At 36.0% G+C, this 12,757-nt stretch overlaps 1 protein-coding gene across 9 annotated transcripts in view; it reads left to right on the forward strand.

Moving 5' to 3' along the window:
- CDC14B (cell division cycle 14B) overlaps nucleotides 1–12,757 on the forward strand; it is a 69,119-nt gene that overhangs the window by 12,231 nt on the left and 44,131 nt on the right. For all 9 annotated transcript variants that reach the window (XR_015772425.1, XM_014252255.2, XM_088054529.1 and 6 more), the window contains exons 5-7: nucleotides 9,223–9,299; nucleotides 10,754–10,820; nucleotides 12,224–12,286. Coding sequence is in view for 8 of the 9 variants with exons in the window: in XM_014252255.2 (XP_014107730.2) it covers nucleotides 9,223–9,299; nucleotides 10,754–10,820; nucleotides 12,224–12,286 (207 nt within the window). In the remaining variant the exon portion in view is untranslated. The remainder of the gene's footprint in view (nucleotides 1–9,222; nucleotides 9,300–10,753; nucleotides 10,821–12,223; nucleotides 12,287–12,757) is intronic.

Raw genomic sequence — 12,757 nt, forward strand, 5'->3', positions numbered from 1 at the left:
AATTGAGGCTCAGAGAGCGAGTGGAGACTGGCTTCAGTTATCAGCCATTGTTTGAAAAAAGTGGGTCTTGGTTTTCCTATGCTCTTCTAAATATTTGTAGTAGTAGCATTGTTTGGCACAGAAGTTGACATCCTGAGCAGAATTTTGGTACAGAAGACTAACTAATGGCAAAACAATCTAATAAGAAAATGCTTTGGTTGACTACGCAAAATAAACAGAAAACCTAAAATAAATATTATTTTTGATCACCTGGTAGCCCTGCCATGTTGCAGTAATAACATGCAGGTGACGGTGAATGCTTCAACGGTCTTGAATAAAGCGGTAGGATTAATACGTATGGCTTATGACAATCCAAAGCACAATAATTAAAAATGGAGGCTGTTGTACAGATGAGTAGGCTGGTTTTGCTTTAGAGAGCTGCAGTGAAGGAAGTGGGAGTTGCAGAGTAAAGAAAGGGTGCTCACAGGGATCCATGATACGAGATGACTGCCTAACCAAGGAATGTGGTAGGGCTAGTTGCAGAGACATGGCATATGGCATGAAAGAGGCTAGTCGAAACCACCAATAGTTCTCAGAGTTTGGAGGAGTGCTTAAGTTACTGTATTGTACACATTGAGTATTTTGGCAGTTTCCCTGAAAGGTCCAGGGGAGAGTGAAGCACAGTAGAAGTATCAGTCACCCCCTTGCATGTAAGTATGTCTATCTCGCAAATTTGCAAGTCTAAGATACTGAGCTAGCTCTAGCTAGATGCTGATTTTCTTCCCAGTGCAATACATTTTGGCTTTGGTACTGCTTTTTCTTTTCAGTAGGGTAGAGTTTCTTCCCAATTTCATGTAGGAGGGATTCCACTGAAGAAAGATCACAGAAGAAAAACTATGCCCCTGAGATTTTTTTTTCCCCCCTGGTATGCTTTGATGATCTTTCATGAAGAGGCAAGCTTAATTTCAGAGCTCTTTGCTCAAGTGTTCACACATACTTGTCCCATATTTCTGCTTTCTGCAAGGGGTAATTGGATTGTTCTCTGTGGAGCAAGCAATGATACAAGATCTGTTCAGAATGCCTGATAAACATGTCTATAAACATATTTCCTGATTGAAAGGAAATATTGATTGCTTCTTCTTATGTAGGCTTAAGTGTCTCCCTTTTTTAGTTTGGAATGCCTTGCTTTTTGTTGAAGGAAGATACTAGTCAAATCTTTTAGTGAGTTTTTCTGTAATTTTAGTTTATCAGACTGCGTCGTGTTGGTAATACTCTTTGTTGCTTGAGCTGATTGTCATAATTATTTGATCTTAAAGGATAAGTTGTAGGTTGATACTGTGTTTTGTTTTCTGTGGATTGAATGTGTTTTCTTACTTGATTCTGTTTTTTTTTAGCTTCATGGTAGGTTCCCATTTCAACAGTTTACCTTAGGTTGAGGAACTCTGTAGATAAGCAGTGCATTACTTTGGGGGACTTCTGCTTCATTCAAGGAAGAGCAAGGAAGTAGAAAAGGATTGTGGCCTTTGCAGATTTAGACAAAAAAATAATGCTTGTCTACTTGTGTTGAAAGGTGTTTGATAATTTAAGCACAGTTTTGGGTGCAAGTTGCTCTGTAGGTGCAGGTGCTACAAGTTACTTGTTAGGAATAACAGGCTGCAAAATTTTCAAGAATAGCAAGGCACAGTGAGTGTGTGATTTCTGGTTTGTTTTTTTTTTAAACATAGTTACATTTGAACTATAAAACTGTAATAAACTGTATATGACTAGTTCTCCTCTGGGATTTCTGTGTCCTCATAAACATTCAACTTTACTGAGCATGTCTTTTCAAAGGCTTGTTGACCTCAAATTTGTATTCTTAATCCAAATATTATAACTTCTGCTTAAAGGAATTTGGATATATTAGCATGATTTATAATTTGTCATATTTTGTTCAAATGTATATGTGTGTATATATATTGTGTGGGGATATACTCATTTGGATTACTAAGGCAATTATGAAAGTCTTCATTAATTGTGATGTGGTAAGGGTAGCTGTTAGTGTTCTTGTTTTCAAGCAAAGTCTGTTCTCAGTCTTTTCTTCACAGTTGATGTGTTTTAATGTTTCCCTCATTCCTTCCCCTTCATCTAACTTGTCTTTCTTTCCTCTTCAGTGGAGATAGTTTATCAACTCTCCAGACTACATACTTCTTTCTCCCCCCATCCTGCATCTGCTGCTTCCTTCCAGGTGTACTTTGATGTGACAGCACAGCCTAACTCAAGCTCTTCAGTATAACATAGCCTTAAGAGTGAAGAACTAAGTTTACAAATACATTGTTGTATATGTAGTTTTAGAATAAAATAGTATTTTTTTAGAGTAAATCTTAACAATTTAGATCTTATTCCCTTTATTGCTCATCTTTCATCTATTTTAATTCTGAATTTTGTTTCTATATTTTTACAGACATAACGAGAATAATATTCTGATATGTAGATTAGCAAAAATTTGGCACATTCAGCCACATAAAAGGTAGCCAGAATTCAGTGTTGGGGTTGAATGTTTACACTTTATTTGGGTGGAGGGGGAAAAGGGAAAGAAGGGAGGGGGGTGGCAAGTTTTTGTTCTTCACCTTTTAAAGAAAAATATTTTCCTTGAAAGCTGTCTGCACTATTCAGGCCTTACCACACTACCAAAGCAGCAGTGATCTTCTGAGTTGATCTCTACAGTGGCTTCTCTTGATTTTCACCAGGACTTTGCTGTGGGTGAGGAAAGTCTGCTTCTTCCATCATTGCTCCTCCTATATTACGAAAGAAAATGTACCCTCTGTGCTCTGTCCACCCAATTCCCAAGCTCCCCCCTCTCCCCTTGGCTACATTAACTTAGTAACAGTGTTTTTTTTCTCAGGCCTGGCACTAATTATGTACTTGGAGGGTGACCCTCCCAGGGTACCGCCCCATGAACTGCTGTAATTCAGGTCACCTTCTCCAGGACTCATCTCTGTACTTTGTCTATTTTCTCATCTTCTTTCTTCAGGGTAAGCAGCGTTTCCTTCATCCGTTCTAATCCATAGTATTGGTTTTTTGCCTTTTCAATTTGTTAGTGTCCTTCCTAGTTGTGGGCCTAATGCTGGGTAGAAGCTGGAGGTTGGAGGATCAATTGGAACCCACTGTTGTGATGTTGAACTGCTCTGTTCTTACTGTGACACTTGCAGAATTATCTCTGGCTAAGCCTCAGATAAACCTGTCTAGTGATCCAGACTGGGTGGTGGTGAATGGGTAGCTGTGTCAGTGCTTAGATTTAGAGTGGGTAAACCATGTTTACCCTCAGCTGTGTTCTGGTGAGAGGTGCTTCATGAGCAAGTGGCAGAGACACAAGATGCACAAAATACTGACCTTTCATTTAAGCAGAAGTTGCCTGGAGTCTTAGCTGTCTCTGAGTTTGTGTCCTCCAAAATGCTACCTTCTCTGAGTTGTATTTGGAAAATCACGATTAATCTTCACGGCAGCATCTTTTCCTGCTGTTTGTACTAGATTTTACTCCAGGATGTTCCTACAAAACTGCTTGTCTCCATAGGAGAAGAAGGGTTGTTCTTTTGGAGGTCCCTCATTTCATAGTCATAGGTTGCTTTCTTACCTGGCATGAAGTAGGGATGTCCCTAGTCTGGTCAGTTCAGGGTTTTTATACTTTTTATACTTTCCCTCTGCTATGTAAAAGGTAATTGGAGATTTCTTGCTTTTGTTTATGATGAACAAAGAGAGTTGCCAGAGACAGGCAGTTTTTCACTCTCTGTCACTTTTATCCACTTAATGACTGTGTTTCTGCCCATGACAAAACTGTCGATCACATACATTTCTTCACTACAACACAAATCCATACGGGAAGCTTTTTATTCTAATAACCTTGTGTTTTAATTTTGCAACATCTAACATTTTGTCCTATGGAATATTGCTAGAAATTTAATCTACTGACTGAGTAGTATATCCAATTGAGGTTTTAATGAAATAAAATATTTAATTCTTTAAAGTTTACCAACTGTATGATCTTGTGTTTGAGTCTGGTCACACACAGCAATTACTTGCATTTGTTCAGAATGGGTGGGTTCAATTATTTGCTGTTTACAGCACTTCAGGCTGTCTTGGGTGAGTGGCATTTTTGGAACATAGTTGTATCACACAAAAGTTGCTTGTTAGCAGTTTAAAATTAATTGTCTCGTTATTTTCTGGCTTCTAAGTCAGCATGGTTGATAAAATGTATGATTTAATAGCCTTAAGCAGATTTTTCAGTTGAGGGTGGATAAATATGATTGCATTGAGAACTTCATAGATATGAATTTAAAGTGCTGTTTACAGGCTTGAGTTTATATAGTTTCTAACACTAAAACTTATTTCAATAGCCTGTTTAATTTTCCTGAAGCAGCAACAAGTTGTGTCATAGATTATTATTACTAAATATGTTTTCTCTTTTATGCGGCATTACTATTGCACTTGGCGGTGCCATGTATTGAAAGTTAAGATGCCATTTTTAACCAGAGGCTCATTTCCCTTTCCACCAGGAATACTTTGCATCCTATTGTGAATACCATTCCAGTGGTTGTAACTCCAGTCTACGAAATGGTTGCTTAAAAAATAAGGATGGATTGAAAACACTAATGAATCAGATGAAAACATGGCTTACTAAAAGCTCTCATTCTTTAGTTGATTTTAAATGCTCATAAATAAAGAGTGGGTCACCTAATCCTGCAAACCCTTGTATTTCATTGAGTGAACTTGAAAGTGGCTATCTGACTGCACAGCAATGGTAGCAGGAGTTCCTGAGTGCACCTTTCCCAGTGTTCAGTGTTTGGATGGTTCTTGGCCATTCACAGAGGTGCCTGTAGTTCCTTAATTAGAAATAGATGTCCTAAATGAAAAGGATGATAGAGCATTGTTCGTGGTTCAAGTGCTAATAGCAAATTCCTGGCTATATGTTGAAGTTCAGTAGGATATTTTTTGTATGCATAATAAAAGGAAATTTCTAAATGGTCTGTGTACACAAATGATTGCAGATTGTGATAAAATTATATGTTTGACTTGAAAGATATCAGTTCCTTATAGTAACAATTTTCCTGAAAGGTACTTAAGTAGAAGGTTTCTAAAAGATTTTAAGATTTTTTCTGTTTGTGTGTGTATAGATATGTATGTACTCCTATCTGTGCTTGCAAATGACTAGGAAAATTCTAAAAATTGAACTTGTAGATGTATGCTGCATTGACTAAATTTTTTTGAAAGAAGGCCTATTTTTAAAAAAATATTTCCCTAACTGCAGGAAAGGAGCCTCTTGGGAAATAATTTTAAAATTCTAATAGTCTTTTCTTCATTTATATATACACAAAAGGATTAAAATTATCCCAGAGAATGCCTTTTTCTGCTAAATAACAGCTAATAACATTGCTTGAAATTTATTTTAATATTTTTATCTTTTTAGTAGTCATTTTTGTTGGTTGCTTTACTGGTATTAACCTAAGAAAACAACTTTATTTGTGAAAGTTTCACCATCTTAGAAAGCACAGCAGAAACATAAGTTGTAATCAGCATCTGGACAAATTAGTTTCAGCTGTTGTATATTTTGATTTCTGGAGTTTGTCTTCTCTCATTTCCTCTCCTTCCCCCAGCACATACCTCATTAATTTACAGATATATCTTTGTTTCTTTATTAATCAGATCAACATTTCCATTCTCTTCTTTTCTAAAACTTCAGTTATGCTTGCTACCTTGGAAAGTCCTCTCTTTCAACACTTCTGTCTGCTACAGACATTTGATCAGTACTACTTTCTCTTTTCCGTTTATTTGCTTTCTTTAGTCCTTTGTTCACTCACATCTTTCCAATTAAATTGTTCATCTTTAAGGCTTCAGTGGCCTCCTTCAGGTCAGAAACAGTATTATATTTAGTTTTATATAGATACAGATGTCTCGGAAATATTTTTTGAATGGAATCTTTCCTTAAACACTGATGACTGCATTTTGGTTCACTTCATGGAGTAGTGTAGGAGCAATCCCAACAAATAATGGGCATTCATTCTCCACAGGACCAGACTAAACCCAGCTGTTAAGCCTAAAAGCTGCTGGAATTATATGGTGAAGATGTCAGATCTTCAGTGGTGGCTCTCTGTCTAGTGATGGAATTCTTTTGGTGCAGACCATTTCTGAATGCAGATGTGTGGCCCCTGCTGCCTTGATATTTGCTACTTCTCTGAACTTTGTTGCTTCAGCCTTACATGTTACCTACATGGAGTTTGGTTCACCCCAACCTAAAAACAGGCCCCACCCATGTTCAGCCTTCCTCCACCCTTGGTTACACCCAGAATTTCTAGCTGGGTATTCCCTTAAACTGTGACAGAAGCTGATCCTGTCTGTACTTTGGCTATCACAGCTTCGTGTTACTCACAGGATACTTGTGAAGTAATTATCTCTTTATGGTCTTTCCCATTCAGTGTGAATGCCATTCTTCCCCTTTGAAGCACTCTACACCATTGCACTCATCCAGCTATTCTCATACTAACCTAATTTTTTTGCAAACACTTTTCACTGAGCACACCATCTGACCATTTCATCAACTGCTGTCTCTGCAGCTGTTCACTTGTTGTGTCTTTTGTGTGTAGTAGTGTCACAGCTGATTGTATCAGGATCTCTTTTTTTCACAGTAAGTTTTCTTGTTAAGTAAATATGCTGTATTTTGGTTCAGTTGTACAATACAAGTTGTATTTTTGCTTTGCAAAATCAGATTGGGTTTTTTAAATGTCCTTGTATGGAGGAAAGTGTTCTTATGTAGCTGTGTTAGGAAAAGTCTATATGCATGTATGTTAAAAAGATGTGTCTAGCAGTTTCACTTGTAATGTAATTTCAGAAGGAGGATCTGTGCTTGAAAGTAAGATATTAGAACTAACTAACGTATTTTAATACAACACAGTGAAATGGAAAAAAATTGTCTCTTGCAGCTTTTACACTTGTAAAGAAAAGCTTCTGTATTCAGTCTTGTTTCCCTTAGGAAGCTGGTAGCTCAGAAGGGCCAAGGATTTCTCTCATACCTCAGCTGAGCTTTTATATGTGCTTACAAAATCAGCCAGTATTAGTTGCATTTCTGTTTGCCTGTGGTACAATTAGTACTCTGTATACTACCCAGTGTGATAGCACTTAAGTCCAGATGGACATTAGGTGGAATTTCTTCACAGGAAGGGTGAAGGATTGATTAAAAATTGTAATGGACTGTCCAGGCAGATGGTGAACGAGATGTTTAAGGAAAGACTGGACGTGGCACACAGTGCCATGGTCTAGTTGACATGGTTGTGTTTGGGCAAAGGTTAGACTAGGATTATCTCAGAGATCTTTTCCAGCCTAATTGATTGTGATTCTGTTGTCCTGTTTTTTTTCAGGTGACTCATTTCTGGCTACAAACTCTGTCTAATTATTATCTGTTTTCTAATTCCATTTCGTGTCTCAGGTTTGTAAGTTTTTCAGGGACAGGGTTCTTTTCATGATAAAAATGAAGGGCTTGATTAGTATAGTTTCTAGCAATATGTGTTTGCTGTGCTGCAAGATTCAAATTAGGACTGTATCAAAGCACACAATTTGAAATTTCTTGGAAGATAACCTTTGCATCCCAATCAAGCAATACAGAAAAAAATCAGGCCTGCAGAACAGAAAATTAATTTTGCTGTTGGAGTATTAGCTATTCAATGATATTTGAGGAGGCTTTTTAAGTGTGTTTTTTAGTTTTGGGCATATAATTGCAAATATAAATGCAGATGTTGCTTATCTCTCCCAAGTGAAAGAACACACACACAGAACATGCGGTTTTCATTACTTAGCTATGTCTCAAGAAATATTTATTTTTCTGTTTTCTTCTGCCAATTTCGAGGGAAGAATGCTCAGAAAATACTTAACACACTAATTGAATCAGGAAAATCAAAGGGGTCACCTGTTGGCCATGTCTGTTTTAGCTGTCTGTTTAGGTTGTGTTTCAAGCTGGGTTTGTTTGTTGGGTTTTTTTAGCAACATCTGTTCTAACTCTCATTTTCTCTGTGTGTGTGTGGAGAGAGGATGTTTAAGGTATGCTAAGTCATTTGTTCAAACTGACTTTGCGGCAGCATCAAAGAAACTTGAAAGGCAATGCCAACTTTTTAAAGAAAAAATGTCCAAAGCAACAGAAAGTAAATACACAGTGCCTTGATTTTTGGAAGATATTTAATTAATACTCATGAGGATTTTTACTTCCAAGTAACTCTGAGGGAAAATGCCATTTGTATAAAAGAAAAAAATACTTTTACTGAGCATTAGTGAAAATATCACAACTTTCTGTAGAGTGTTAAAGCAATTTCAAAGAAAACGTATTAACTTGAAATTACTGAATATTGACCTGTTAATGACAACTTGTTATTAACAGTTGTTACCTCCTGGCCATGCTGGGGATGGTGTTTAATGGTATGTGAAGAAGAGATATGCAAAAAAGAGGAGTTTTAGGTATTCTTTAAGGAGACCTTAGTGTTAAAGGCTATCCAAGAGGGATCAGACATGTTGTGATGGAAGACCATACGGATATTTCTCGTAAGTTGGTCCTTTGTGAATTATTTTCTGACTGTTTTTGACAGTAGAAAGTTCATTCTGTTCTTAGTATTTTGCTTCTGAAGCTATAGATTTCCTTTTTGTTTTGTTTAGTTTTGTTTTGTTTTCTCTTATTTTATGGCATCTGGATTTAGTTACTGGATATTGCCTCAGCAGTGCAAAGGAGGAAGTACCAAATTTTGATTCTGATGTAGGAAGATCAAAACATACATAAATAACTGTTTTAGTCTTGTCTGCTAAGTGTACCGACAGTTTGTGTAGCAGATGATTCATAGTTTTGCTGATATCTCTGCAGGCTTTTATGTTTTGATTTGCATCTTAAAAGTTTAATTAAAAAAAAATCTACAGACTGGTCAAGCGGAGTTGTAGTAGAAATGGAAGAATCCAGATGAACAGGAGCCTTTTCACTGTAGCCTATAATTGAACAACTGCACCAATCTATAAAGTTTGTTTTAAAATCTATATTTCTTTATATTGACCAGATTTTTATTGTTTATGTTCATTTTATTGTTGCACACGTGCAAACATTTCTTCTTGATGCCACTCTTTTCCAGCACTCTTACGTTCCGTGATAATTAATTATGCCTTCTGTAGTAAACAAATGACTTGAAATTATTGAAGCCTGTCTTAAAATAATCTTTTTCCTTTTCTGTCTTTTTCCAAAAATAGATAATATACCTGAGAGAATCCCCAGAAGATGTGTACCGGCTTATATTGTCAGGAAGTGTTTCATACCTTCCTTTCAGGTAAATAACAAGTTGATAGAACTTTCTGTACCTTGATATTTTGAAGAATGTAACATTTTTCAGTACTAATTTTTGCTGTGTTGGTTTTCTGGGGTTTTGGTTTGGGGTGGTTTTTTGTTTGTTTGAGGATTTTCTGTTTGTTTTTTGTGGGGTTTTTTGTTAGCCTTGGGGGTTTTTCTGGTTTGGATTTTTTTTTTAATTGTTGAAGTGTTGAAGTTTTTACTTGGGACACACTCACTGTCCGAATTTTAGGTGCTTAGTGAATCAGAGGTGTTACCAGCTGGTACTGAAGTGTACCAGCAGAAGGTGAAGGAGCCCCACTGTTTGTATCCACTCATTGAGCTTTATGATCTACATTGCTTCTCACTTGACAGTCTGATTTTGTGCCAGTAGCTGATAGTTAAACATATCAAAATATCTGTCATCCACCACAGAGGGCTTGCAATACTTAATAGCATTCTTTATGTGCAAGACAGTATTTGCAGATTGCTGCACATATTTGACAAGTTGGAAGTTGTCATCAGTGTGTTCCAGGAACCTTCTGCATTGAGTGTGCCCTACTGTGTTATCCCTCCAACACATATCAGACTGGTTGCAGTTCCTTGTGAGGATCATGGGCTGAGAATGTGAGGCTGCTTCTATCTGTCTGTAGAAGGCTTTACCCATTTGTTCTTTTCATTAGATGGTCTAAGAGACACATGCTACTACACCATCACCTTTATGTGTCTTTCCTTTTATTTGAATATGGTTCTATTTTTTCTGTCTCCTGCTAATTTCTTTTCACACTGATTTATAAGGAAAGAAAGGATAGAAAAAATTACTAAAGGCAGCAATCCAGGTTCTTCCTCTCAGCTGAAATTCAAACATTATATGCTTTTTAATTATTAGAAGCAGTAGCTGATAAGGGCTGCATGGTCTCAAGGTGTTCTACCAAGGCATAATATTCTCTGGTGTAGATTCAGTTAAATTTATTTATTTACTTCACTATAGTATTCCTGTAGAAATCTTACTCTGTGGTGCTTATGAAATTTAATAATGGTTACATACTGAGAACATGCAATTCCTGGATCAACAGAATTAAGAAACTTGTAATTGAAGAAACCATTTTTTCCTCTTGTTTAAGCATTAACTATTTATGCATCTTAGGGAAGATATTTTATTATATTTACTAAAACATTTATCCTAACAGTCCATGTCAGAAATTGAACATTTCAGCTTTACAAAAATTGTAGCTGGAGTAATCTTACTATTGTATCGGTTAACATAACTTATTTTGTTTTGTTATTCCTGTAAGATTCAAGGTATGGGAAATGAAATAATCATTTGACATAATTATTTCAGTTTGATAATCACTATTTTGAAGTGTTTTTAAAAGGTGTTTTAGAGAAGTATCTTCAATTTCTTTCACTTGGATTAAAATGCAATAATTATCTTTTGGTCATCGTATCTTATAGGGATGCTTCCTTTGGTACTTGCAGTTTTCATCTGACATTACTGGACTGTTTTCATGCAATAAACAAGGTCAGTAAACTAATATTTTTCACATTGCAAAAAATTAGCTAAATGTTGCCCATCAGAAGAAGAACGCTTAGGAAACTAGGATCCAGTTAGAGCTGTGAAGTAGTAAATCTGCTGATTGTTGCCTAGTTTAGTATGCATTATGCATTGTCACAAAAGTAGATACAGCATTCATAGAAGTCAGCCAAGACCTTATATAATCAACAAGTGAAGATATTAAAGAGGGAATTTTAAGTTTTACTTGTGTCATCTGTCAGGACAGTAATTCACCTCTAATCCTAAAAGCTGTGTGTTAGGTTTATTATATGTCCCCTGGTGTTACATATTAGGCTGAACATAGCCTTTGAAAGTGGTTTTGAATGGGTTTGCTCTTCAGGCATTTGCAGCACATGCTAATGATTTCAAGTTTTGCTTTAGTAGTAGAAATAGAACAAATGTTAGGAGGTAGATGCTTCTTTTTTTAACTATAAAATTATAAAATCTAGGTTTTATAGCAATATTGCAATGAAGTAATGCAGCATTGAAGGATAGGATAATCAAAACACATTGTTTTTAGTCTGTATGTAGTGAAATGGTGAGCTCTGCAGCCCTCCACTGTACTATTGTCTTTCACATTATGGGTATCTCTACCAAATACTGATGTTTTTACTGGTTAAGTTAGCTTCTTGAAGGTTAGTGATTTTTTAGCTTTTTTGGGTATTTTGAAATTGGCCACTTGTATGTCAAGACTAGTGCATTGCTATTCTTGCTGGTGAGCAGCAAGGAAAGCTATAAAAGATTAGGTAGTAAAAGATAAAATTAGAATGTAGTATTTTTAATATCTGGAGATACGGGATTTATCTGTGTTTGTGCTTCCTGTTTTAACAAGTGGATATACCATTTAGTTACCCAAATGACTGCATTTTTTATACTGTTATGTATTATAAAGTATTATGGTTCTGGCTAATATGGGACATCATGGACTCACAGTAATATCTACTTATGACTTTGTGACTGCAAACGATTTGAAATCAGTGAAGATACTACCAAATGGCATTTATTCACGAAAGATATTTCCAGTCCTTGAATGCAGTCTTTAGAAGCTACTCATAGCTTGAATAGATATTTTTTGCTGGTTACTTTTCTTATTATTTTGTGCATCTAGCAATAATGAAAAGACCAAATTCTTCAGTTACCTGGGATTTTTGTAGTGATTAGGTGAAAACAAAAATAATTGATTTACTCATCTAACTTATACTGAAATTTACAAACCTGTTTTGAAGCAAGATTGAGTTTATCTGTATTTCTTAAATTATGTGAAGAAAGAGGAGAATGTGTGTATTATAGGACTTTATGTAACCAAAAAGAGTGATAAACTGTCCTCACTGAAGAGGCATCTTTGTTAAGAGCTGTGTTCTAAATTTTAGGCTTTGCAGTATGGTTTCCTGGATTTTAGTACGTTTGATGTAAATGAATATGAGCATTATGAAGTAAGTGTTCAGTATCAATCTTTTGATTTGTTTGCTGTTACTAATGCTAAAATGATTGCTTATAATTTGTGCTGTTATTTTGTAGTATTAAGTTCCATTTCTGTTTTTTCTCTTTAAGTTGTGATAGGTAAATAAAGGTTCATGGTCAGAGAGAGAATACTAAATTCAGATTTAAGCATAACTATGCTCAAACATGGGGGAAAGCAGAAACCAAAAAGGAAATAAATGTGAGTCTCTATTATTGAAACCCTGGATATTCTTGAGCAGTCTTGATGGAAAACTAAAGGGCTTACAAGCTCAAGTCTAACTGAATGCTAGAGAATAATCAAAGTGTGTATTTGAGAACACATGGCAAAAATGTCATAACGCTCTTTGAGGTAAAGAAGGAAACAGGGCTGGGAAACTCCAAGTGCATAAAATTTGCTTTAGGACATAGGAAATTATTGTGACAATGAAGGACTGCAACTCTTG

This window comes from Pseudopodoces humilis, chromosome 4, assembly GCF_049639895.1.
Source record: "Pseudopodoces humilis isolate 2021_Gansu_Grassland_sample_001 chromosome 4, ASM4963989v1, whole genome shotgun sequence".
NCBI lineage: Eukaryota > Metazoa > Chordata > Aves > Passeriformes > Paridae > Pseudopodoces > Pseudopodoces humilis.